This window comes from Pan troglodytes, chromosome 10 (assembly GCF_028858775.2).
Source record: "Pan troglodytes isolate AG18354 chromosome 10, NHGRI_mPanTro3-v2.0_pri, whole genome shotgun sequence".
NCBI lineage: Eukaryota > Metazoa > Chordata > Mammalia > Primates > Hominidae > Pan > Pan troglodytes.
In genome coordinates, this window is record NC_072408.2 from 54,400,942 (window position 1) to 54,427,258 (window position 26,317).

The window sequence follows — 26,317 nt, forward strand, 5'->3', positions numbered from 1 at the left end:
GTTGAAAGCAAAAGGGAGGGTGAGACCTTCACTGGCGCTAAGGAACATGGGAAAGGGATAAAGTCTGGGGGAGAATGTTAAGAGACTATGAGTAGGGGTTACATAGCATGAGACAAAATAAATTTCTGAAAGATCTAGGACAGCACCCAGAGAAGGGAGATTATATGAGATCCAAGAAACATTCTAGAATAGAGGAGACTTTAGCATATTTAAAAGCTATGGGAAGGGATCCTGTAACTATTTCATGGTATATTGTGATGATTAAATAAGATGATGCTTAGGGAAAAGTGCTTAGCACAGTGTCTGAATATTCTAAGTTCTCATTGTCAGCTGCTGCCAATATTGTTACTTTCAATGCAGGTTCTGTTTCAGTTTATGTTACTAATTCACAGATGCAGGTGGTGGGGAGACCTCTTAGCTGTGCCAAACCATTCAAATTAATAAATGTACTCTCTGTTGTGCTACAGTATCCACTTAGAAGAGAACAGCAGTCACAGCAGTGACATTGCCTGAGAACTAGTGCTAGTCTACTTCTGGTTTTCCTGAGATTGAAGGCAAATTAATTTCTTTACCCTGATGTGGGAAGTGAATAAGAATAGAATCTTGCATATCACAATATGAGATTTAAATGAAATCCTATAAACAGCTTCTTGTTAATAGTATGGTCTTCTAAATATTTGCTCCCAATTTTAACACATTATTGGACACCAATGAATATCCCATCAATAATCACCATCACATAATCAATCAAAAAGTTACACTGGATTCATATGTGAAAAAATCAAGCTTAAACGTCATTAGATTTAAGTATTATTATATAATCTTACTCAGAAATAAATCTGTTATTAGGTCAGAAATACCTAACAAGCTATTGTAGCTCTCTTGGTCCAGATGGGTATTTAATCAAATTAATAAGAAACAGGCAGTTCAGTTTGTGTCAATAGAAGGACATTGTTCCCATTACTCCTTTATTAATTCATAAGAGGTTAATAAATAACTTACTTTGAATAAAATAAATCACTGCAGATAAAAACTGTGTCCCTGGCACATATAAAAGTTAATAGGTGCGTAAAGATGCATGGAAACCGCATGGTGTGAAGGTTACTGGGTCCACCCAAACCCTAGATTCTTGTATCTGTGTGCATACTGGAGCCTGATTGGCCCAACTCCAGTTGAAAATAATTTTCTTGAGGTGACATTCCATCTCTTGTGCCAATTGAAAGTCTTAGCTCCTCCAGAGGAGCAAAAAATATCAACAAAATATAAACTTGACCTCATTTCACACCTAAGCACACCATTCTGATTGTTTTACTGGACTCCTCAGCGAGCACATTTGGTTTGTTTACTGCAGTTATAAACCAGAAACTGCATTCTATGTGTCCTGTATTATCAGGTCACTAAATCTAGAAAGAAAACGTGGAGAAGTTCAATATCATAATGATTCTATTATAAAGAATTAAACATTTTTCCTGTTGATCATATGTTTCGTGATCGCTGCTAATCTTAAATTTTCACATCTCCTGGTAAACTTTATTTTGCCTTAGCTCATAAGGAATAGTAACAAAAGAAACAAAAAGGCAAATGATCTGAGAATTACAATTTTTTAAATAAATATGATTTGGGCAATCAGGTGTTAGTGTATGTGCCAGAAAGTTTATTTTAATATACAGCTAGAAACAGGCTTCCAATCACAAGTCACTTTTGTAAATAGTATCCTCTCTTATGGGGGAAGCTATGTGCCCTCCTGAACACCTGGTTAAGAACATGTTCACTTTCATGTGTGCTCTGAGCTGCCTTTCCTCCAAATAAAAATAGAAACTAGTTTGCAGCACCACACGGGGCTCCAGCATATTATATGAGCCTATCACTGGTTTCCTTTGATATCTTATCTATTCCATTAACTCAATAAAATAGAAGGCAAAGCTGGGGACAAACTGTAGGAGGGCTCCCCTTGGAAAACACATGCAAGACCTTTAAGCTGGGGCTTTAGCTTATCTAATAAAAGCCAGTTAAATGGAAGCTAATACTTCATTTTTCACCCCCTTTATTAAAGATCATAAGTACTGCAACTCAGGAGTAGAGAAAATAAAATAAATATATGGAGGAGTACAGGTAGAGGCAATAAAGAGCATGGCTTATCTATTTTCTCAAGATTTAGGAAGCACTTGAAGGCAAAACTCACAGACAAGCATTTTAAAAATCCATAACAAAGGCTCCTGCTTCTTAGCAAATACAGTGGTCCTTTCTGGCTGCAGTAATCCTGCTGGATTTCTTAGTAGAATATAAACAGCTTAACCTAGGCATAATCAGGGAGGATGCCACCTACCACGCTCTCCATATTATACTTCTATATAAATTTAGTAATTCAGATTAAAGAAAAAGATTGATGAATCCACTCCTCTGCTCCTCCACCACCCAAAGAGAAACAATACTAGAACTCAAACTCTAACAACCAAACTAAGGAAAGTGTTCCACCTAGAGACTGTTTTCATGAGTCAAAGTGGATGAGAGCTCATCTAGGAAATGAATATTATTTTAGCCTATCCTTGCAAGTTTGTATTAAAAAATGAAGCAAAAGGTATTGCCCCGGTGTAATTAACAATGTTAATCTTCTTTTTCCTCTCTATGGTGATAAAGCAGTCATTTTTATATTTAATTAATGCAGAAGATCATTTTGGAAACTGGCTAATGAGCCTCTGATCACATTACCATGAAAATGTGCATTAACATTGCAACTGAGGAGGCTGTTTCATGTGTAGCAAATCCACTTTGTAATTAGCCCACTGTGAAATGAATCATGTCAGGGGGAAGTCTGAGGGAGCCGGTAGTCAGTGGGCACTTGGCTACTGCTGTGCCATGGGCCACCAACATCCCAAGCATCGTCTTTCATCAGCAATCTTGTCTAACAACAAATGTAGCACTGTGTCACCTTTGGGACAAACTGGAAGAAGGGAGAAATAAACTTTATTTTGCTAGATAAGAAATTCGAACTTGAGCATACACTCGCAGGGGAACCTCCCCCAATAAAACAGTAAGTTAAGAAAATTCTGTTAAAACTATAAAGTCTCAGGATCTAGTTTTCTTATTTGTATTCCTAAAAGCCCTCAGATACACATAAAAGAGACATCTAAATTTATACACTTTTTTCTAGGTCACCTACAGTTGTTGTAATAAGCTCTCAAAATTAATTTCTAGTGCTAAACAAACAAAAACCTTATAAAAAGGATCCAAGAACAAGTGGTAAGAGAATTTCTTTATCTCCTGTTTCAGCCAGGACATAGCATATATTTTTTCCTCATGTAATACAAAATTACTAGGTCTTCCTCTTAAACCAAAGCACAAATTCTCAATTCATCCAATAATTTCCTATGGCTAACAAGATTTGGCAGGAAACTTCTCCTGTCTATTGAAAATAACTGAGATCATAGACCTATTAAACCCCAATATTTATGCAGAAAATGATACAATTGATTTTCAAATGTCAACAGTATTCCAAAATGAAAGAGATATCTCAAAATATTACAGACATGGATCTCAGTGCTACTCCTGTTATGTGACTGACATCTTGGCAGTAGATACACAAAATGTTAAAAAGAATCCCACAGGAAGTCATCTGAAGGGGGAGTGGCAAGGAAGCTGAAAACTGCCACCCAAAACCAAAATTAAAAGCCCCAAACCAGCAAGTCTGCCCTCAATTCTGAAAGGTACTGAAAGAAAAAATAAAGCTAGCCAGAATTCATTTACCATCTTTCAGACAAACACAAAGCCTGGCTCTTAGTTGCTGGTATCAGACCCTGCACTCACCTGGGAAACTTCATACAGCAGTTTGTAGTGTTCCTCTCTTTTCTGAAAAGTGCACAAATTGCAGCCCATTCTAAGAAGCAGAGAGAGAGAGCAAATCTTCTAATTTCCCCAGAACTGAAAGGCAAGTGAACTGAAAGGGAATCACCCTCCAGACTTGACTACTGTTTTTCATCAGTCACTTCATTCCAGAAACACAGACAAACCGCTGTTAGCTGGAAGCGTAAGCCAGAGTGGTGTGTAGCAGCATGCTCTTCTTCGCTTTCCCTAAGTATCTTGCACTCACCGATACACACACAGAGTTTCCAGTCAGTTCATGGCAACACTCCCCCGTCTCTGCATCAGTGCACATGACTACACAGATTCCAGCTCATGAATATTAATAGTGCCTCATTGATTATTTATGACAGAACATGTTAGCAGGGAGGGGTGTCATAGCTGCTGCTGATGACAGATGAATATTCACTAATTAAGAAGCAAATGTAGTGTGGTTAAACAAAATTCACTTGTGTCAATACCATCTCTGTTTATTAAGGATAGAGGGGTTGCATATAGGGCATTTAAAAAAAAACATACACTTAATTTCTCCATTGATATAAGCTTTTAATATGGGAATAAGAAATTCAGAAACAGAAATATACTTAGTTTACATATCCATGCTCTGCAACAAGAAGGAGAAATATTTTTAGCATTATTAAACCTAGGGGAAAATGAGTAGGGATAATTATTTACATTTATAAAATAAACACAGAAGCAAAGGAAATTTTCGGGGGTGACATGGAAAAGGAAGAGAAGGCAGGGGCATCATTCAGTTTTAATTCTGATACTACAAAAATAACTGAATAGTTCATATGTAAAGACCATTACTTACTAAGGAGGAAATAAGGGATATTCTCTTAATTCTAAAGAATATTTAGCAAGTATTAGCAGATGATACTTGTACAGATAATTAATATTTTAATGAGATAATGAAGGCCCATCTATTGAGTATATATTTGTAGCATATAACGCATGTAGATTTGTATTCAAAAAGTAGATCAATACAATGCGTTTTCTAAGAAAAATTTCAAATGCTTATAGTATTTATGCTAATTTTATTAAAGTCATATATAATATTTTACAAAGCTGATACTGGCAATAGTTAAACTTGAATGTAATGCACAATGACTCCATTTATGATTCTATATTTAGAGTTCATAATGATCAAAGGTGAACAGAGACTTAAAAACTAAGCTTAGATGTTTAGATAACAGAAGTAATGCATTTCATTTCACACTCTTGCAAATACATGTGTTGTATTGCAAGCTGGCGGTTTTTGTCCCTTAAAGATATACTACAAACAGCTAAAGCAGATAATAAAAGAAAATTCCTTTTGTTCCCACACTGACTTATCCACACCCTCTGCTAATTAAGAAGTATGTCCTTGTTCCAGCACATCTTTAAACTGGACAGGATAGCAGGTGGGTTCCAAAGCAAAAATAATTACTTGGAAACTGATGACTCTGGTTAGGAATTACACTGGATCTTGAGATTTTTAATTGCTCATCACTGACGAATAGCTACGTTTTGGGGTCCAGTTTCCTAAAAGTGCTTTGTCACATGTTTAGAATCGATAACAGGAAATGATTCTAATGAGCACTAATTGTTAACAAATTGGCTTTGCAACTAGCAACACCTCAACACCAGCAAGTAGCAAGGAGATGAACAATCATCTGCTGCTTATCAGTTGTTTCCCTTGGGATGTAATAATCCGATTTTCTGGGCCTAATTTCACCTAACAGCCTGGATGAAAGCCAAGCTGAGTGACATACATGAAAGTGGCATCATAATTGGGAACAGTGTGTGTGAAAAAAGTTCTCCAGGACTTCTAGCAAATTAGAAACCACTTGTAGGAGATATTAATTTTAGGACTTGATCCCTCTATGGAAAGAATGTTTTCAAAAAGGTATTTGAAGTGGCCTTTATAAAAATTAATGGTGGCCACAAACATAAGCAATCTCCTTCTTCTCAGGTGCAACTGTAAAACATAAATGTCTGATGCTTCTGAAAGTTTTAACTTCTCTAAACCTCTATATCACTTCCCATGAAGTATTCTCATGCTAGAGTTCACATCCTCAAAGCAAACATTGACTATTTCTTTGAAGGATTCTAAATTGCTGAGTTGTGGAAGAATTATTGATTCTCAGATGTTCATACTCTGTATTTTATTTTATTTTATTTTATTTTATTTTTTTGAGACAGAGTCTTGCTCTGTTGCCCAGGGTGGAGTGCAGTGGCACCATTTTGGCTCACTGGAACCTCTGCCTCCCAGGTTCAAGCGATTCTTCCGCCTGAGCTTCCTGAGTAGCTGGGATTACAGGTGTGTGCCACCATGCCTGGCTAATTTTTTGTATTTTTAGTAGAGACGGGGTTTCACCATGTTAGCCAGGATGGTCTCGATCTCCTGACCTCGTGATCTGCCTGCTTCGGCCTCCCAAGGTGCTGGGATTACAGTCATGAGCCAACGCACCCAGCCCATACTCTGTATTTTTTTAAAAGTCAGATCAAGGAATTAGAGTGCAGTAAGGCAAAGATGGCTCACCCTTCTATCAATGAAAATGTTTGCTTTTTCCACTGATAAAACTCTCTTGTGTGATAGGTTTTGAAAGCCAAGTAAGAAATTTAATTATCAAAACTGGTTCTTATTGGAGCTTTCTTCTCTGTAAATGCAGTTTGCATTTAAAGAACAATGAAACAATCATAGCTTTAAAAATATTTTCTTATTTATCAAAAAGTGAAGAATGAACATTCTAGGGAAGTAAGCAAGTTCAAATAGAAGCTCACCCTTCAGCAGCTCCTCCTGGCTGTTTTCTTTATTCATTCCTAATCCCTCTATTCTTGTGTTTCTATCTCAGGAAGCAAGAGCAGCTTTTCCAATCATGTATCAAATGCTGCCCTTGGCCCATTTACCCTGGAGAGATTCTACCTTCTGCTTCTAATGGACTCCTTCTATAGAACTGAAGAGTGACTTGGAAAAGGGAGATTCATAATTCCAGAGTTCTCTAAATTTCATTAGAATATGATGGTTAAGTTTTCCAATAACTAAATCTTGCATTGGAGCATAAAATTAGAAGTAGACAGGGACAAAAGCATTCATTTGAACATTGCCCTGAAAATGCAAATAGAGCAGATATTATCTGTCTTGGGCAATAATAATATGGGATAAAAAATAAGTAGGGAATGAAGAACTATCTTTCCAAGTATCCTTAGAAAATAAACTCATCAAAATGTAAAACATACGTCGTGTGTGTATTTCAAGATATAGTTACTTATTTTAAATGCCTTTAATTTGTGTGAGTTTACTCCACACAAATTTATTGGCATTCAAAATAGGACATATTTGTCAAGATCTAGACTGACGTATAAGAGGCTAAACTGGCAAGTGAAAGGAAGGAATCCAACATTTTTCTTGCTTTTTCCATATAAACTGTACTACTGAGTAGCGAAAGAGTAGATGAGAGGGAGTTTCTCTTTATAGAATTATTCTGACTAATAATTGAAGATTAAATGATAGACTGTCATGCCAGCAGTCCTTAATTCATTCAAGGATCTAAGTACTGTGAATGAATGGTGTCTAGTATGACACAGTCACACACACACGAGATAAGTGTACAATATGTGCCACCTGAGACAGAAAAATTACACGGCCCTTAAATTAGCCTTTTCAAATGTGAGCAAATGTCAGCGAATGCAGAGAACAGAGGAGCATATTAAGCTAAACCATGGGGATGCAATCAGCTAAATTCAGACTGTGAGCAACACTACATAGACAGGTGCATATTCCAGTTTCAGAGATAAAAAGAAAAAGAGAGAGAAGACGAAGAGGAAGTCTATAGATTTAAAAAGATTTTAATAACAATAAAAAGTCATTACTCTATATTTTCACATATACATATCATTTGGTTGATAAAATTCTAAATAAAAGTAGGAAAATGATTACCAAAAAAGTCAGGATGGTGGTTACTCTTTAGGAAGGGACACCAGAAAGTTTCATCATGGCCAGCCAAGTTCTAACTCCTGATAGGGGCAGTAGTTTTCCTAGGTGGTCACATTACTATTCATTAAACTGACATTTGTTATTGGTGTTTTCTATATTTTTGCTATATTTAACAATAAGACTTCAAAAAGACTAATTTACAAAAGAGGCTGTGCCTATGTCTCATCCCTGGCTGCCAATGTAGTACCTAATTGTGCCCCTTATCAAGAAAGGAATAGAAAATCCAAGTGAGCCTATTCTGAATCACCAATCCCATTGAGCCTGTGACAGCTGTCATAAATTTCAGATGATGGCTTGCTTATGCCTTTTGCAATGACTCCAGTGTTCTTTTCCTGTGCCAGTGTGGAAGTTCCGTACGTAACTCTGCTTGATTACCCTCTCTTTACCCTTGCCACTATCACATGCAGATCTTCCAACTCTGCCTGCTACCTACCTTGACATGTGGCTTACAAATTTCTAGTCCCAGTTCTGCATTCATTTCAGGAGACACTTATGTGCTTTTGAATATTAGTAGACACGTAGCTGCCTAACATTTTCTGCAGTTAAATACCTTATATGTAATCATAAAGACAAAGAACCTGAGGCCCAGAGAGACTGTGACTTGTGGAAGGTCAACCTGAGTACAGACATCTGAACTCAGTTTTCCAATGACAAATTCTGTGGTGGAATTCAATCTGTAACATCCTGAGCTGTCTCTCTTGCAGAGGAAGCTAGAGCTACACCAACATGTCTTATTTGATGATTGAGGAAAGGGAGGATAGCATCTGAAAGTGCTGAAATTTAAGAAAATAAAAGAGAATAAATTTTCAAAGACAGATGTAGCTTAAAATAAGGGGAATGGCTTGTGGTTAAAGATGTAAACTTTATGTATTAAAATGCTGAAATTTTTTGAATGTCACAGCTAAATATCTTTTATCAGCTAATGTCCCACAATAATCAGTAATTAGGAGCTGTACCTGAACACACACTAGGATGACCAGCTTATCTTCATATGCCTGGGACTTTGTTGGTTTTGGCACTGAAAGTTTTAAATCCTGAATTCCTTAGTTCTGCACAAACCGGTCATTTGAATACACGATTCTTTTTTCAGGCTCCAGCAAAGCTGAACTGCTCTATACACGTCTACATCTCCCTACCTGTGCTCCAGTTGTTACCTCATTCTGCTTATTCTTTGGAAACCCCACAAATTGAACTATCCACCCAATTGTCCAGTTTAAAGGCTCCTTCTTCCTTGATCCCATCCGCTAGCAGTAACTTCTTCAACTTCTGAATTCTTCATGCATTTTATCCCTACCTATTTGAAGGCACAAATTACTTCTCCTTCACATCATTTTTAGATGCATGCTTTACCTCTCTTATTGGACTATAAGACATGTAAGAGCAACATTAACATTTAATTGATCTTTGAGCCCCCAAAACTCATAGAATTGTACCTTTCACATTCTGTGCCTTTAATAAACATATATTGAATTAATGAGTGTAACTGGGAAATGACAGCATACCTGAGTTGGGCAAAGTGACATAAATTTATGTTTGTAACACACACTAGCAATGACTAATTGCTATATGACATTTTCCCCCATAGGATTGCTTCAAGAATATTAAAGAATATTCTTAATATTCAAGAATATTAAGTTAAAAGACTGAAAGGCCATGAACATAAACCATTTTTAGTTTGATTCAAATCCATAAACATAAATTTGAAAGTCTATGAAAGAAAAACATCAGTGACAGGTATATAAATGAATACTGTACGATTCAAATGTGCTTTGTCAGTTGTGTATTTATGTGTATACACTATCTGTACATTTAAATTCATGTTCTGCTCTACATATCAGCAAATTATTCACTTATTTATTTCACAAATATTTACTGTGTGCTTATCATATGTCTGGTAGTATATGAATGCCAGATTTTTGTAGTTGTATATCATCTAATTTTCACTCTATCTCTGAGGTAAAGATGTCAGATATTGTCCTTTATTAATACAGAAATCATTAGATGTTGAGATTTCTAATGCTGGAAAACCTATAACTTTGCCTTTTGATTCTAATCTAGTTTTATTTTTAACAGCACTATGCAACATTAACTAACATCATGAATTTAGAAAGATGCTTCTGCTAATAGTTCCCATGTGTCATCCCCTCCTTGGTTATAGCTCAACAGATCAATGTGTAAGCAAGCATCCTTTCCTCACTGTGTTCACTAGTTGAACATCTTCAATTTGCATTTAGTTATTGCTTGCAGAATGAAGAGTGCCTCACCAACTTATGAACTCCTAAGAGTTGTCACAAACATTATTAGACTAGACTCCAATGGAAAGAAAGAGCATAAGATTTCAAAGAAGAAGACTAGGCTTCTCATCTGAGCCTTGTCACTGTCACCTGTGTGGGCTTGTACAACTTACATGCTCTGAGATAACACTTACCCTACAGGCTGACTGTGAAGACGAAATAAGGTAACAGACCTGAGGAAGATTCATGAACTATGAAGTATTCTGTCCTATTGGCGTGCTGGTTAAGCATGGTTTCTGGAGTCAGTGTGCCCTGGGTCAAGTCTCAGTTTCCCTGATCTCTATTGATGTAATGTGGGGCAAATCATTAGTGTTTTTTCAATCTTCTCTGTTTCTTGGTTTCTCATCTCTAAAACAGGGATAATAATAGCACCTACTATACAGTTATTGCAAGAGATGAACTTGCTGTGATGATAATTTGTGTCAAGTATACCTGGCACAGAGTACGTATGTGCACAATACTTGTTGGCCATTAGTAATCACAGGACTAAGTATAATGATAATGATGACTTTCATTTTCAATTTCCAAGTTGATATGGTTTGGATCTGCGTCCCCACCCAAATCTCATGTCAAATTGTAATTCCCAGTGTTGGAGGTGGGGCCTAGTGCGAGGTGATTAGATCATGGTTTACCAACTTCATGAATGGTTTACCACCATCCCCTTGGTACTGTTCTCCTGAGAGGGTCCTCACAAGATCTGGTTGTTTAAAAGTCCGTAGCACCACTCCCATCTTGCTCCTGCTCTCACCATGTGAGATGCCTCTTTCCCCCTTTGCTTTCAGTCATGATTGAAAGTTCCCTGCAGCCTCCACAGAAGCAGAAGCCTCTATGCTTCCTGTACAGCCTGCACAACTGTGAGCCAATTAAACCTCTTTTCTTCATAAACTACCCAGTCTCAGGTATTTCTTTATAGCAATGTGAGAACAGACTAATACATGATTTATCTTTACAATTTTTGTTATGTTAAATCTCTATTACATTGTTTGAAATTTTATACTTCTGTCCACCTTGTTTGCCATTGTACACTGTGCAACAACTGCTAGAAGGCTTTTTGTTTCCTAGTTCTTTATATAACAGAAATAGTTGCACAGAAGTACTCATTGTGTAAATGTGATGCATGTACACACACACACCCCTCTATTTCTTTTCTATATAAAGAATGTAATACATACAGAATAATAATTCTCATATTCTATTTCTTTCTTTCTTTTTTTTTTTTTTAGATGGAGTCTCGCTCTGTCACCAGGCTGGAGTGCAGTGGCACAATCTTGGCTCACTGCAACCTCTGCCTCCTGGGTTCAAGTAATTCTCCTGCCTAAGCCTCCCAAGTAACTGGGATTACAGGCACATGCCACCACACCCAGCTAATTTTTGTATTTTTAGTAGAGACAGGGATTTCACCATGTTGGCCAGGATGGTCTCGATCTCTTGACCTCATGATCCACCCACCTTGGCCTCCCAAAGTGCTGGGATTACAGGCGTGAGCCACCGTGCCTGGCCTATTTGTTTCTTTTAATGCACAATGTGTGAATAAGGCAGACATAAGTGTACTAGAAACCAATAATGGCATCTGAAGCAAGATTTCTTGCAATCATAAAACAGGGAGTCCAGTGACATTTCTTTTGGTCTAGTCACGACTACTAATCTAGCCCCGTATAAAGTTGGCTTTATTTATTTGATCATATAGAGGCCAAGGTACCATGTTTGGATAATGTCACACCATTCAGCAACATCACAGGTATTATGTAGGGTTTCCACTGAATGCTACTATCACTATTTTTAGTTCTGCAAAAGTGGTCTAGTAAAGCTCAGTACAAACTTTCATTCAACCAGTATTTATTGAATAGTAGTGTAAGTACAGCAGTGATAATACGTAGACATTTTAAAAAATAAGAGCTAACACTTATTTAGTACATTTTGTATGCCATTGTTCCAGCACTATATGGTATTAATTGTATTTAATTCCCACATTAACACTCTGAGATGTACACTCTTAATATATCCTCTCTGCATGGGCAGTAAATAGGTCACGTCAGTAGTAAATGAGGGAGCCAGGATTCAAACCCAAACAATCTGCATCTACTACTTAACCAGTACTTTCCATTGCCTGTCACTCAGAGACAGTCATCATTATGACAAATTCCTAGAGGGCCAGAAGAAGGAATTCTGGTGATGCTCACAGCACACTGAGATGTAAGGATTTCCCCGAGGACTGGAATCGTAGTCTAAAATTAACTTCCAGGTTCCCTGTTGTGTCCTCAAGCATGGCTACATAAAACAGATTGAATAAAACCTAAGCAATTTCATAACCTTACTCCACTCCACTGGTGATTGGGTACTGCTGCATTGAATATGTACGGATAACTGTAGAATATTTTTCCTTCTTGGTAGTTATTATGGTAGGCAATATATGGGCTGATATTAGGGCAGTCATTTTACATCTCTGTTTTAAGGAATAATCAACAGCTACTTAAGGCAGGTAAATTTGGAGGTTTTAAGAAAAGTAAAGGTAGAGATTTACCGATGACTCTAAATATATATCTCCAGACTTAATTTCCCTCTTAATTTCAGACCCATCAATTCATTGACCACTGACGTTTCCATTGGGACTATTAAAAACATATTAAATTCTACCTAGCAAAACTTAACTCATGGTTCTTTTCCCCCATAACTGCTTCTCCACACGTTCTCCATATCACAGAATGGCCTGACTATTCTCAGGCACTCAAGTTTGAGGTTTGAGCATTGCCTTGGCTCTTCCCTCTCCCTACATCTAGTGACAAGGCCCTGTCAATCTGAACTGTGCAGTCTCTCCTTCCTTCATTTCATCCTCTCCTATGCCACTTTCCTAGATTCAGGATATCATCTTCTCTCAGCCAGGTCCTGCATTCGCTCATGAGCATCTGGAGTTTCTAATGGTGTGAGGAGCAAGTTGTTGATTTCTTGCTCTTCTCTGCGTACACACACACATTTGTAAGCCCATCTTGCCCCTGATTCCCTGGTCGCAACTCCTCTCACTCTTGCTCACTCTTGCTATCATACACACATACATATACACGTGCACACACACGTGCATGTACACAAAAGAGAACACAAAACAGAAATTTCTGCTTTAAGAGCGAAGGTTACAACTCTGCTAACATGACTCTGTCTTTTTGGTATATTTCTCTCTTTTTTTAGAGTGTGGACAATTCTATCTGGTACTGCAATACATGTTCATTCCTCTCTCAACATTGGATTCTGCTCAAATATTCAGTCATTATAATGGTAGTCAAGGTATATAAAGGTCCCAGATCTCATGGAGCAAACGTTATTGTGAGAAGAAAGCATAAGTAAACACAAGCTATGGTTATATAACATTTCCAGAAAATAACAGGGTCAACACAGGAAATTAACACACGGTTGTATAATAGGGAGTAACTAGATCATCCTTCTTAGATATTCTAGAGCCTGGAATGTGCTTTCCTGTCTGCTTTATTCCCTGCCTGCTTATATGCATGCATATATATAACCAAGTACAGATAAATCAAAAAAAGTAGGCAGGTAGTGGGATAGGAAGTAAAGAGACGAGTTTTGTTTTGTTTTTGTTGTTGTTTTTTTGAGATGGAGTCTCACTCTATTGCCCAGGCTGAAGTGCAATGGCGTAATCTTGGCTCACCACAACCTCTGCCTCCCGGGTTCAACCGATTCTCCTGCCTCAGCCTCCTAAGTAGCTGGGATTACAAGCACCTGCCACTATGCCCAACTAATTTTTGTATTTTTAGTAGAGACAGGGTTTCACCATGTTGACCAGGTGGGTCTGGAACTCCTGACCTCAGGTAATCTGCCCACCAGCCTTCCAAATTGCTAGGATTACAGGCCTGCGCCAGGTGGTCAGGACCTGAAGTTTTCTCAACCTTCGGGATCCTAGAAAATCTCTTCTCTGTTGTGTTCCCTGCATTTTCAGACCTAAATCATTCAATTCCCACTTTTTTCCATCATGAAAATGGTCCTCATATGGTTGTCTAAAACATTAGCACTAAAAAATCGGCATGTTAATATCCATTAATTTCTGTGAAACTGATAATATAGAATGTTTAATTGCATTACACATTCTGGCCCAGGACACATTATCATCAGAATGAGCATGTATTCGGATGCTTGTTAGACTTTGAAGTAATCTAGAAGCATATTTGAGCCTCACTCTAAAAAACTTGTATGAAGTTGAACAAGTTACACATTGAGGCGTGCTGAAATGCCTCAGTTCCTCACTATGAAATAGGGATATTCATAGTACCTACCACAAAGGGGTCTTATGAACATGAACTTTACCCAGTGCCTGCTGCATGTACGTGTTCAATAAATATTAGTTAATATGTTATAGCTTATAATATAGCCTTGCCAAAGTGTCTAAATTCTAGCATTGTGAAAATATTCCAAAAAACAGGCAGCCATATTATTCCTTTGTCTATATTTTGGCAAATGTCTAGATGGATACTTTGGAGCATCAATTTTTCTCCAGGAGCAGTTAAATTCCTTTAAGATAAAAATGGTTGGTGTCATAGTGACTGGCAGCCAGGGAGAAGCAGAAAACAGCCATATGGTTACGGGAGGTAGAAACTGGGCTAAGACATGGACCATCCAAGTTCTGCAAATGTTTGCTGAGAACTTCCTATTCACCATACTTTATGCTGGCTTCTAGATCCATAGCACTTAACTAGGGGTGTGTGTAGGAATCAGCTGGGAAGCTTTTTCAAGTTGCAAGTGCACAAGCTCAATTCCTAGGGCTTCTGAGTTATTCATAGCAAATCTGAGATGGGCCTGGGAATATGCATTTTTACGCATCCCACAGAAAACTCATTTATGTGCATCCATTCCTCCCTTCTAAGTCTACATGTAAGGTATTAAACTAGACAAATTCTTGAATGCCTCACATCATTATAATTTCTGATATGCTAACTTTTGTGATTATGAAGATTACTGGATCTGTTACTAATTTGAAAAGGAAACTAACATTTAAGAAACACCTATTTTATCTAAAGTTTTTTACATCTCAAAAAAATTCTATTAAGATGTGCATTTTCACATTTAAAAACTCAGGTTCAAAATATTGTGCAATTTGATCAAAGTCACACTGTTAATTGAATGGAGAAGCTGGCATTTAAATACAAATAGGTTTGATTCTGAGATCATGTCTTTTTCAATAAGATATACTCTTCCCATGAGGACCCACTTCATTTAGCATAGCATCTTTGGTCCTGCATGCCATGAATGAAGAAGAGTCAGTGGTAGAGGTGGTCTTGAATCAGTCATTGTTTCCTTGTGTAGTTTACCAGACATGTCCTACCTATGGGATGTAAAGGTGAGTAAATTCTTACTAGACCTGTGGGACAGGCTGGGATTTAGCTTCTAGGATCAGTTATGGGTTGGGCATAAAGAAGCCCCCACCGAACCTATCTACTGGTGGGACAGCAATTGGCCCAGCTGTTGGTGACAGGCAAAGAGAATTAAATGCTGTTTACTGGGTAACAGGATCTGTCTTGGATATGTCTGGTCCTTTCCCAGTGGATTTAGTTATTAGATTTCAGGGTCCACCTCAGCTTAACTAAGAAGCATTATACATTGATGGATTTAAAAACAAAAACAATTTTAGGAATTCTAACCTGAAACTGCAATTTCCATCTCAAATGCCCTAAGTGCTTTATCATCACTACTTTCTGCTCCTCATGAAACAGATTTCAACCGTAAGCAACTAAATTCCAGACAGGTTGAACTTGGTGTCTAGAGATACTGGAAATCAAAAGAGAAATCACATATTTTAGAAGAGTGGATGGATTTATATTTTTGCTTGATAAGTTGTACATTATGGGAAATCATCTCATTAATACTGAACCCACTATATTTTGATAGGCTTTAGTAGGTTAAAGAAGACCCATTAAAAATCCGCAATTGCTATTGACTGAATTAGATCAACTACACAGTATTTGCATAACTCCTGATGAAATGCTTTCTAGTTGTTTGCTTAAGTTGAATGAAAAGTGAATCCTCTGACTCAAGTGTGAATGTGGACATATTTTTTTTCTGGCTTTATTTTATAGCACAGGAGACAGTAGTCCTTAGATTTGGTGTCTTATTCTCATAGATGCTTGGAGAAAAACACAATTATATTTGAAGACCTCTCCTTTATGCATTGGTGTGGAAATTCTGTACAGGAACACTATCTGGCATGTAACAGAACATTACTTGTAAGAAAAAATTGTCCAGTTGTTCCTGGAACATTGGATTCTTTCCTGGGCCAATATATTTGAATTTTCTCTGCCCCAGTGTGTAGGAAGGGCTGAGCTTTCCTCCTACTCCTTGGCTATACTTCCACCTTCCATACCAGATAATGCCCAGCTTCTAGGTTACCTTCCTACCAGCTTGTTTCCTCACTCGTGTTAGAAAGTTAACTTTATTTTTAGGTCTTTCATTTTTAATTTTGTTTGAGTGTGTGTGTTCATGTACCAACATAATGTTTTAAGTTTTAAAAACAAATCAATGGAATCATTTGCATTGCCTGGTATAATAATTTATTTAAAATTGATCGTTTTATTTTTCTCTTTTAATCTATTAAAAAGCCTGTTACTGAAAGTATTTTGTTTTTTAATCATATGTTGTGAATGTTGTTTCGATCCATGCCATCTTCCTAATTGTGTCAGAGTCTTTGTGGTATATCAACTGACCTATTTTCTTTTCCCAGCCCCAGAAGACAATGTTTGCAAATGTCTATGTATCTAAGTGGGGTGATATGACAAGCTGTGGTCAACTAGTTATGGGCAGAAGTGCAAGAGCATCGTCAGGCCTGGCCTCTTACATCTGCTGCTCTCCACTCACTCCAGGCTTGTAAGCATAAGCCACCAATGTAACAAAGTCACATAGTGGAAATAGATCCCTGACTCACTATCTGGAGAAAAGTCACTCAGAGGAGCTTCCTGACTTGCACATAACCCTTTATAAAGGAAAAATTCACCTTTTCTTCATGAAACTACTAAGTATTTGAAGACTGTTAGTTGCCCCAGCATAGCTTAGCATGACTAAGACTCAAAGTAAACACTTCTGACTTCATGTATTAAGCAAACATATTTAAATTATAGTTAGCATGAAAAAATCCAATCCATTGAACCAAGTAACAGGTCGTAATTGCTTCTAGCAACCAACTTTGTGTAAAGACATATAGCAACGTTATCTAGCATGATTGAATGATTATTCAGTAATGTCAGTATAAAAATTGTTAAGTTTCTCTACACACCATCCAAATTTTCATCAGATCATGTGTTTAATCATACATATGCAATATTTGTTTGGAACGAAGGGAGAACAAATCCAACATAAGGAAAGCTTTATATAATCAAACTAAGTATATACATGGTGTGTCATATAGAGCTAAAGATCCCTTGAAGCAAAATCACTGTCCGTTTCAGAAATATGAACTCTCAGAGGAAGTTTGCATTTTAACTGGCTTAAGATTGCAACTGCATAGCAAACAAATATTGCATAAGTAGTTTAAGCTAATTCCTTATCAAGCAATAAATATTTTTTCACAAAGCAGAGTAGGGCTTGCAGGAAACCAGACATAGAATGGACGGCATTTATTAATTTTTAGAGAACAGGCATTTCCAAAACATGAGGAACTTCCCAACATGGCAAGAGTAATGGAGCCATATGAGCTTTGGAATACAACAGTCATGGGCTTAAATTCCAACCCTACAACGTGAACTACAAGACCATGTTTAACTCTGAGTCTGTTTCTCCATTTGTGAGATGGAGTTTATAGCTTCTTCCTCATGGTGCTGCTGATAGGACTGATTACCTGAAATGACTGATCCCCATATATTAACTATCTTTTCTTACCCCAGCTCGCCATAGCCTTATCACTTTCTGAATGATTTGGAAAGATTACAATCACTAACTGTTCAAAATCATAATGGCAAATTCACATCAACTTTTTAACCAGTGGGAGTAGGAGTCCAATGGCAAAATAAACAGAAAACTTCTGTTTTGGGGAAAGACTCAGGAATATGGAATTAACACCAGAAGTTGGGCAACATTTTTATGGCAGTATGCCTGTTATAGGACAATGTGATGCATAAAAGTTTAAAGGTATGGGATTTCAGAGATGCAGCAAAATTTTAGGAAAACTGTCCTAGTAGAATGAAGGTTAAAGATATATGCAGCCATAAAAAAGGATGAGTTAATGCGCCTTTGCGGGGACATGGATGGAGCTGGAAACCATCATTCTCAGAAAACTAATGCAAGAACCGAAAACCAAACACCTCATGTTCTCACTCATCAGTGGGAGTTGAACAATGAGAATACATTGACACAGGGAGGGGAACATCACACACTGGGGCCTGTCAGGGGATGGGGGACTAGGGGAGGGATAGCATTAGGAGAAATACCTAATGTAGATGACAGGTTGACGGGTGCAGCAAACCACCATGGCATGTCTATACCCACGTAACAAACCTGCATGTTCTGCACATGTGCCCCAGAACTTAAAGTATAATAAAAAAAAAGTTTCAGCAAATAAAAAAAGATTTATCTAACTTAAATTACTCCTGAGGAGTACAAAAAATCAACACTCAAGAAATAAAAACCACAGTTGAGTCTGTGTTGCCAATTTTTAACTAACAAAGAGGAGTTGCTGAACAGAGCATATCAGAAGGTAAGAGCCATGTAAAACCAGAATCAGCATATGTAAAAGGAAGGAAGATACTGGAGGATAGAAGTTTGGCTAATCATTTTGCAAGTGTCTTGGATAAATGCCATATTGACAAAAGAAATTTCCATTGTGTGCGCATATGTGTGTACACACACACACATATTATTAATGTGTATGTATATATTTATGAAATTTGGGACATTAGTAATGGTTTTTGATATGGTTTGGCTCTGTGTCCCCACCCAAATCTGGTCTTGAATTACAATCCCCACATGTCGAGGGAGGGATCTGGTGGAAGGTGATTGGATCATGGGGGCCATTTCCCCCATGCTGTTCTGACAGTAAGTGAGTTCTTAGGGGAGCTGAAGGTTTAAAAGTGTGGCACATTCCCCCTCATCCACTCTCTCTCTCTCCTGTCACCATGTGAAGAAGGTCCTTGCTTCCCCTTCACCTTCCAATGTGATTGTAAGTCTCCTGAGGCCTCCCCAGACATGTGGAACTGTGAGTCAATTAAACCTTGTTCCTTCATAAATTACCCAGTCTCAGGGAGTATCTTTATAGCAGTGTGAAAATGGACATATCCATTTCTAGTGGAGTTTTACTATAATAATGATAACCAACACAAATTCACTGAAGGGCGCCAGATAATCTGATCAGTACCTGTGACACACAGCTCATTTGACTGAGGATATATTCCACAATTTCTGCCATATAATGAACAGATACACACTACTCTCTTCTAATATTAGTTAGCAATATGAAGATAAGTTATGTGTGCATTGACTTCTTTTTCTGCTTTAATCATAAATTCATTTAACTATTTCCCTAGGTATAGCATATGATATGGTGTACAAATCAGTGAGAATAAAATTACAAATGAAAGCAAAATTGATAACTCTGTCAGCCTCAAGAAATACCAAGATAATGAGCCAAGAGACTCTAATTAAAAACAATCCATTAAATTCATCTACTTATTCAACAAGTATTTATTGATACATGTGGGTACTCTGCTCATCTTAAATAATTAAATAAATAAATCGTCAAAACAGAATTATCAGTAGAGCTCCAGCATACTAATCACTGCGGGATATTAGCTTGTCAAGAGATCTATTTTATATATTGTTTACTTATAAACATATTATACATGTACATGTATTTTATTGTTGGTAATACTTTAGTATTTTTCAGAAAAATATAATAAGATGGGATATATTTAGCAGACAGAAATGGAGGGGCTGAGAAAGAAAAATTGTTAGTAGAAGAAATAGTGAAGAAACAAGTTACATACTTAAGAAATAATGGGAACATTAAAGGGGTGACACTTAATTTAGTCTGGTGCAAAGTGTGGAATCCCTCAGGAGAGATCAAACTGACTATTAGGTGAACAGTTTTGAGGGTCTGTATTTGTTCTTTCTGTAGTGGGTAATGAAGAGCTACTAAAGGTTTCCATGTAAGAGAGTGCCAACATTTATTTTATCATTCCAAGGGTCCTAAACAAAAAGATACAAATAGGCTGGGCACGGTGGCTCATGCCTGTAATCCCAGCATTTTGGGAGGCCAAGGCAGGTGGATCATCTGAGGTCAGGAGTTTGAGACCAGCCTGTCCAACATGGTGAATCCCCATCTCTACTTAAAATACAAAAATCAACCGGGAGTGGTGGTGGCTAATCCCGGCTACTCAGGAGGTTGAGGCAGGAGAATCACTTGAACCTGGGAGACAGAGGTTGCAGTGAGCTGAGATCATGCCATTGCACTCCTGGGTGACAAAGCAAGATTCTGTCTCAAAAGAAAAAAAAGAAACAAATAGTAGTCTAATAACATTAGGAATTATAAAAAGTAATGATGTTTTACAATAGTGTGTAAACAGTCTTGAACAGGGAATTGAAAAGAGGTATATGCAATAAATGAGAGAAATGCTACAGAGGTGGGAATAAGAGGTTTTGCCAAATGATTGGCAAGTGATAGGAGGAAATCAATGGCGAGTGCATTTGCAAGACTGAGTGTCTGGGTTAAAGGCTACAACATTAATAAAAATAATGAAGTCAGGAGGAAGACGTACCGTGAATAGCGAATATAAACAGATATGAGTTGAGTATGATGAGATTGAGGTGCTTCTCAGAACAAAGATGTTCTTCATGGAGTTGAAATTTTGAATAGAGATGTCAAAGATAATAATATGGATGTGAAGATCACTAATACGTATTTAAAACTGAGGCAGGGAGTTGGGCATTCAAAGAAAAAGATAGAAGAAAAAAAGGGTCAAGAACTGAGCTTTTGGATATCCCTAGATTTTAAAATAAATCAAAAGATGAAGGGTCAAGAGAATAAAGACAAGAGTTAAGGGAGTTGCAAATCTGCAGAAATATAATTTCAAACAGAGGGAATTGTCAGTAGGGTCAAGAGAGACTGAGAAGACCAGGCAGGGGAGCTATGTAGGGAGAGGTGGGTTTATTGATTGGAACGTATCAGTCATGTTTGAGAGAGCTACTTAAGAGTAAGGCAGAGGGGGCTGTACTGAGTTGAATGAGGAATGGGACAAATAATGAGGTGGAGGCAGCAGACAAAAACCAGTCTTTCAAGAAGTTTGTAATGGCAAGAAGACAGAGCTAATGTGATAATTCCAGGAGACAGTAGGATCAAAGGAAGGATTGGTTTGCTTCTTTTCTAATAGGAATGAGTTCAAGAAAGAAGAGGCTGAAGATGCTGAAGGGAGACAGAGTACAAATCTAGAAAAGGTGAGAGTGGATAGGAGGAAAGGCACAGTAAAAGCAATATTTAGGTACTGATTGAAGGAAGATTTTATTTTCTTAGGCAGAAGACAATTCTGACTAAAGATATGGACAATTTAGCAGTGTGAGAAGAACAGAGATTTGAATGAACTCACTTCAGATGTCCTTGCACTCAGTAATGCAGGAAGTGAGGTTATAGTTTTCTTAAGCTTAAATTAAAACAAAAAATAAATAAATCAAGTACTCAATAAATAGCAAAAATTTCAGTTACTCTAATGCTGAAGAAAATCATGTTTCCTTCAAGGACATGGAAACTGCCTCTTAGAAGTGACAACCTGCTTTGCTTTTGTTGTGATAAAATTTACATCAAGCATATGCAAAACAATTGCAGTTCCAAGCAATGATCTTATAGCCTGATGGATGTAAGGGAAGCACCAAATATTACCAATAAGGAGTCTGCATGTGCTGCATGCATCTGACAGCTGGCTAGTTTGATTTAAAATTACAATTTGAACCGATATAGACTCTTATTTCTTGACAGTCATTAACCGAGAGCCATAAAAATGCCATTAATTCTGCAGTAGTCAGCAAAATGCTTTAAAATGATCTAACACTAATGTACCCCACTCCTGTAAAACCCCCATGGTGAGAAAGGTTTACTCTGTAATACTAGTTGGGTTTTCAGAAGCTTACAATCCCTGCCAATGCATCTGCTTTCCAGAAGATCATTAGGTAAAAATCCCAAGGCACCACAACCAACCTGGCTTTGGTTACCTTACTGTCTGGTAGAGAAGAAAATTAATGTTATTTGATGAGTCTCTCTCCCAAGATTGGCTAGTGTATAGTTACTGGACCAGCTGTCTGAGGGGTACTTGGGTCTGTTCTAAGCCGACCCAGCTCATTGTCTGCATGGATCCCAAGTCTCAACATAGGACACTAACACACCAACTGCAGCCTGCACCAGCTGTTACACTATTGTACAGGTACTTAACAGGATTACAGCACATGATTTGGCAGCAAGGACTTTGTTGTCCAACCAGCTTTATGGTGACTCTCGCAGAAGCCATCCTACTTTTTAAACAGGCATAAAACCAAAACACCAGATATGAAACAGGTATTCAAGACAAGAAGCCCAGGAGAAAAGAAAGGCTCCTAATACAGGGTTATTGCTAAAGTCCATTTAACAAAGGATTTCTCTTTCACTCTCATTTCCTGTGGAAAATAATACAAATTAGCACAGGAAAATCCTACTTTATCTCTGAATGGAGTTACATAGACTTAATCTGAAATCTGCTTTTCTTCTACTGGCTACGAGAAGCCAAGCAGGGCATCCCATCAAATTGCAAGGGGAGATTTGTCACATTTGACTAGTTCTCAGGCTGTGGGTTGTCAGCTAGATGCTGATCTGAGACAGCAGTTACCCCCCAGCTGACACCTACACCCTACACTGGTCACCCAGCGATTCTTCTCCAGCCAAACCCTTTTCCCTTGGCTGCTGCTGAATGTGCTCAGGGAAATGGCAATAGATCAACACTTCCTTCATACATCAGAGCTCTCCTCCAAGGAGGACTGCAGGAAAATTGCTTTGTTTTACATAACAACAAACTCTGAAATTTCAGGGTAGAAAAGTAGCCACAGGCAAAATGTAGTGACTCTCACAGATTCTCCCATTTAACCATTTAAAATAGGACAAAGTCATGACTATTTAGAGAGATGAAGCTTGCTTTTAGATTTGCATAAAACATGATCACACATTTTTTTTAAGTTCAGATTTTCTTTTTAAACTAGGAATAAAACTATTTTAGGGCCATTTTTAAGGTTGGTATCTGTAGGTACTACCTCCTATTACTTCTTTGTTTTGATGTAAACTGGAATGCCTTTGTTAGTGTTTGAAAATGTATATCACAATACATTTCTTCCAGTTATGATTTTCAGATAATGCACCAGCAGAATTGATAACAATGATTCATTTAGGATGACACTCTACTTTCAACTAATGTTCCGTAGAATGAAAACAATGTTTCCAAGTTTTTCAATTTAGATTTTAAAGCATGTTAGTATTTTTAAAAAGTGAATACATGCAACATCAATATACTTTTGTTGTTTGTCAATGTCAGTTATAAATTCAAATAAATGATAATCTGCTGCAGAAAGATGCTCATAGAAGCAGGAAAAATAATCCTATTAGAACTGCATAAATTCTACTTTGCATTTAATGTTCAGTATTTTTATAAAAATATACAAACCTGTAATTACACAAGTGGTATGTTGCATATGTAAGGCAAAGACGATTATTTGTTGCAAGGATAAACAATAAGACAATGAATTGGAGTTTGTGTTACATGGCTATCAAGGGAGTTAACATGTTAGACTGTTTGTCTATATATATATGAAAGTGTGGTGAAATCTTGAGACCCACACAATGTGTCTTCCCCCTTACAGTTCAATTCTCTCTATTTAACCAACATACACTGTATAGTCTTGCCATTCTACAACATTCTCATGCATTTCTGGTCATATTATTTCCTCTACCTTTAATACCATCACCTATCTGAGAATGCAAACTTTACCAGTTCTGTGAGCTTTTCTCTTCTTTCTGAGGCAGAATCAAGTGCCTCCTCTCTATACTTTCTCACTACTTTGTAATTATTGCTATAATAGGAGTTCTGACATTGCATCCTTAGTGGCCTGCTGTATTGCAACATCTTGGAGTACAAGCATCATCTTTGTGTTCCTGGCATCTTGAATACTGCCTGGTACACAACAGAAATTCAGTAAGTACTGATGGATGACTGAATGAGAAATGTGAAACTAAAATAGTGGCTAAATTAAGGAAGAACATCATCATATATAAATCTCCTAAACTATTAGCATTGTCAATGATTTTGACAATTGTCCTCCTTGAAATTAGGTGATGCTATTCAGTTTGTGCTAGCAATGGCACTTATCAAATTTTCTCTGGCCAAAGATGGCATTGCCTGTAAAACATCTGGCAATTTAATATCAGCTTGGTGAAAGAGAGGAAAGGAAACACTATGACATTAAAGACATGTATGAATTACAAGCCTTTTAAAAAACATTTCCAAAAATGTTAAAAATATCTAAATATGTGTTTCTTTAGATTTGAGGAAATATGGCAATTTCCTTTCCAAGTAAGAATATCAGGAAATCATAACTGACCAAGCTATGGAATTCTTCTGAACATTCCAAATCTAAAAGCCATAAACAGAGGTTACCTCTTTAGTTGTATTACAAACATAAAATAAGGCTATCATACAGAAAGTCAAATTCCAGTTTCTTTAAGAACCTATTCTTTAGATGCTTTTATCACTAAATTTAAACATAAAGGCATACGATGATTTTAAGTAAGGAGTATTAAGGTAGTGTTCTGGGGAAAGTTTACACATATTTGGACTCAGCTGGAGTACCCTGCTGCAGTATCTAAGAATAGACGGAATCCTACACATACTTCAGAACCAACTTGAACAAAACTAGAACATCTACCCAGGGAAGAAAACCAATTCATTCCTTGTAGCCACCGCCTGTGGCTAAATCTGTCCAAATTTCTAGCTGTATATAAAAATAAATGTCGAGAAAAGTAAAAGACCATTTTCTTTTTTTCTTTAGATGGAGTTTCGCTGTTGTTGCCCAGGCTGGAGTGCATTGGTGCGATCTCTGCTCACTGCAACCTCCGCCTCCTGGGTTCAAGCTATTCTCCTGCCTCAGCCTCCCGAGTAGCCTCCTGAATAGGATTACAGGTGATTGCCACCACAGCTGGCTAATTTTTTTTTGTATTTTTAGTAGAGACAGGGTTTCACCATGTTGGCCAGGCTGGTCTCAAACTCCTGACCTCAGGTGATCCACCGGCCTCAGCCTTCCAAAGTGCTGGGATTACAGGCGTGAGCCACTGCGCTTGGCCAAAACCAAATGTTTTTAATCAGAAAGAAAGTCCTTCTTTCGCCATTTTTTTTGTTTTCAGAAAGAGGAAAAAGATTCTCTTATTTACAACAGAAGAAAAATGTTACCTCTAAAATAAAAATTTACTTACCACACTTTAAACTACAGTGGATGTATGTCTACAGAGAAAGGAACAAATATGAACATAAATTTTGTACACTTGCTCACATTTTAATTCAAATCCTCTTTTTCAATTTACACTATGTTTAAGTCCTCAAATTTTAATGGCATGATTTGGGAAAAATATTTGTCAATCTCAGAGAAAATATTTGGGTCTCTATCAATCACACAGTTGTAAAGTCACGGAAGAAAACTGAAATATGGTTTTGCTTCTAGGTCCTGTGTGTCCTAGCTAGACTTAGTCTGTTTCATTCTATTTAAAATTTAAAATGAATTTAAAGTATACACATATTATACTCGCAAGAATGAAGATAAGACAAAACTTAGAATAATTTTATTTCAAGAGTCAAGATCTTGATTATCTAACTAAGTAAGCAGATAGTAAAATGTGACATATTCAGCACATTCCTCCCATGATAAATTACCCTTTGCAAAACTGAAAGACATACTGTAACTCAATGTTAAGGTTGCTATGGCAAAGCATGCCTTCTGGACACAATTTCTCATTTCCAAATAATTATGTTTTATCTACCATAAGGTAACCAATTTCTTCCTCTAGATATGGAAGAAAAACATTTCTATACTTAACTACAATACTTCCCCAAAGTCTGAATTTCACCAAAATATTGGATGCTTTACAACAAAGATTGTTAGCTTTTAGAAATTTGACAGGGTCAATATTTTCCTATTCATAGGCCAA

General features: G+C 37.2%; 1 protein-coding gene across 2 annotated transcripts in view; it reads right to left on the minus strand.

Moving 5' to 3' along the window:
* Positions 1 to 26,317, minus strand: part of PDZRN4 (PDZ domain containing ring finger 4) — a 385,248-nt gene that overhangs the window by 132,955 nt on the left and 225,976 nt on the right. The window contains exon 1 of one of the 2 annotated variants that reach the window (XM_001167906.7): positions 3,805 to 4,108. The exons of the other annotated variant lie outside the window; for it this stretch is intronic. Within the exon in view, the coding sequence (XP_001167906.6) occupies positions 3,805 to 3,873 (69 nt within the window). The 5' untranslated portion in view covers positions 3,874 to 4,108. Of the gene's footprint in view, positions 1 to 3,804; positions 4,109 to 26,317 lie in introns of those variants that run through there. 2 annotated transcript variants of the gene reach the window in all.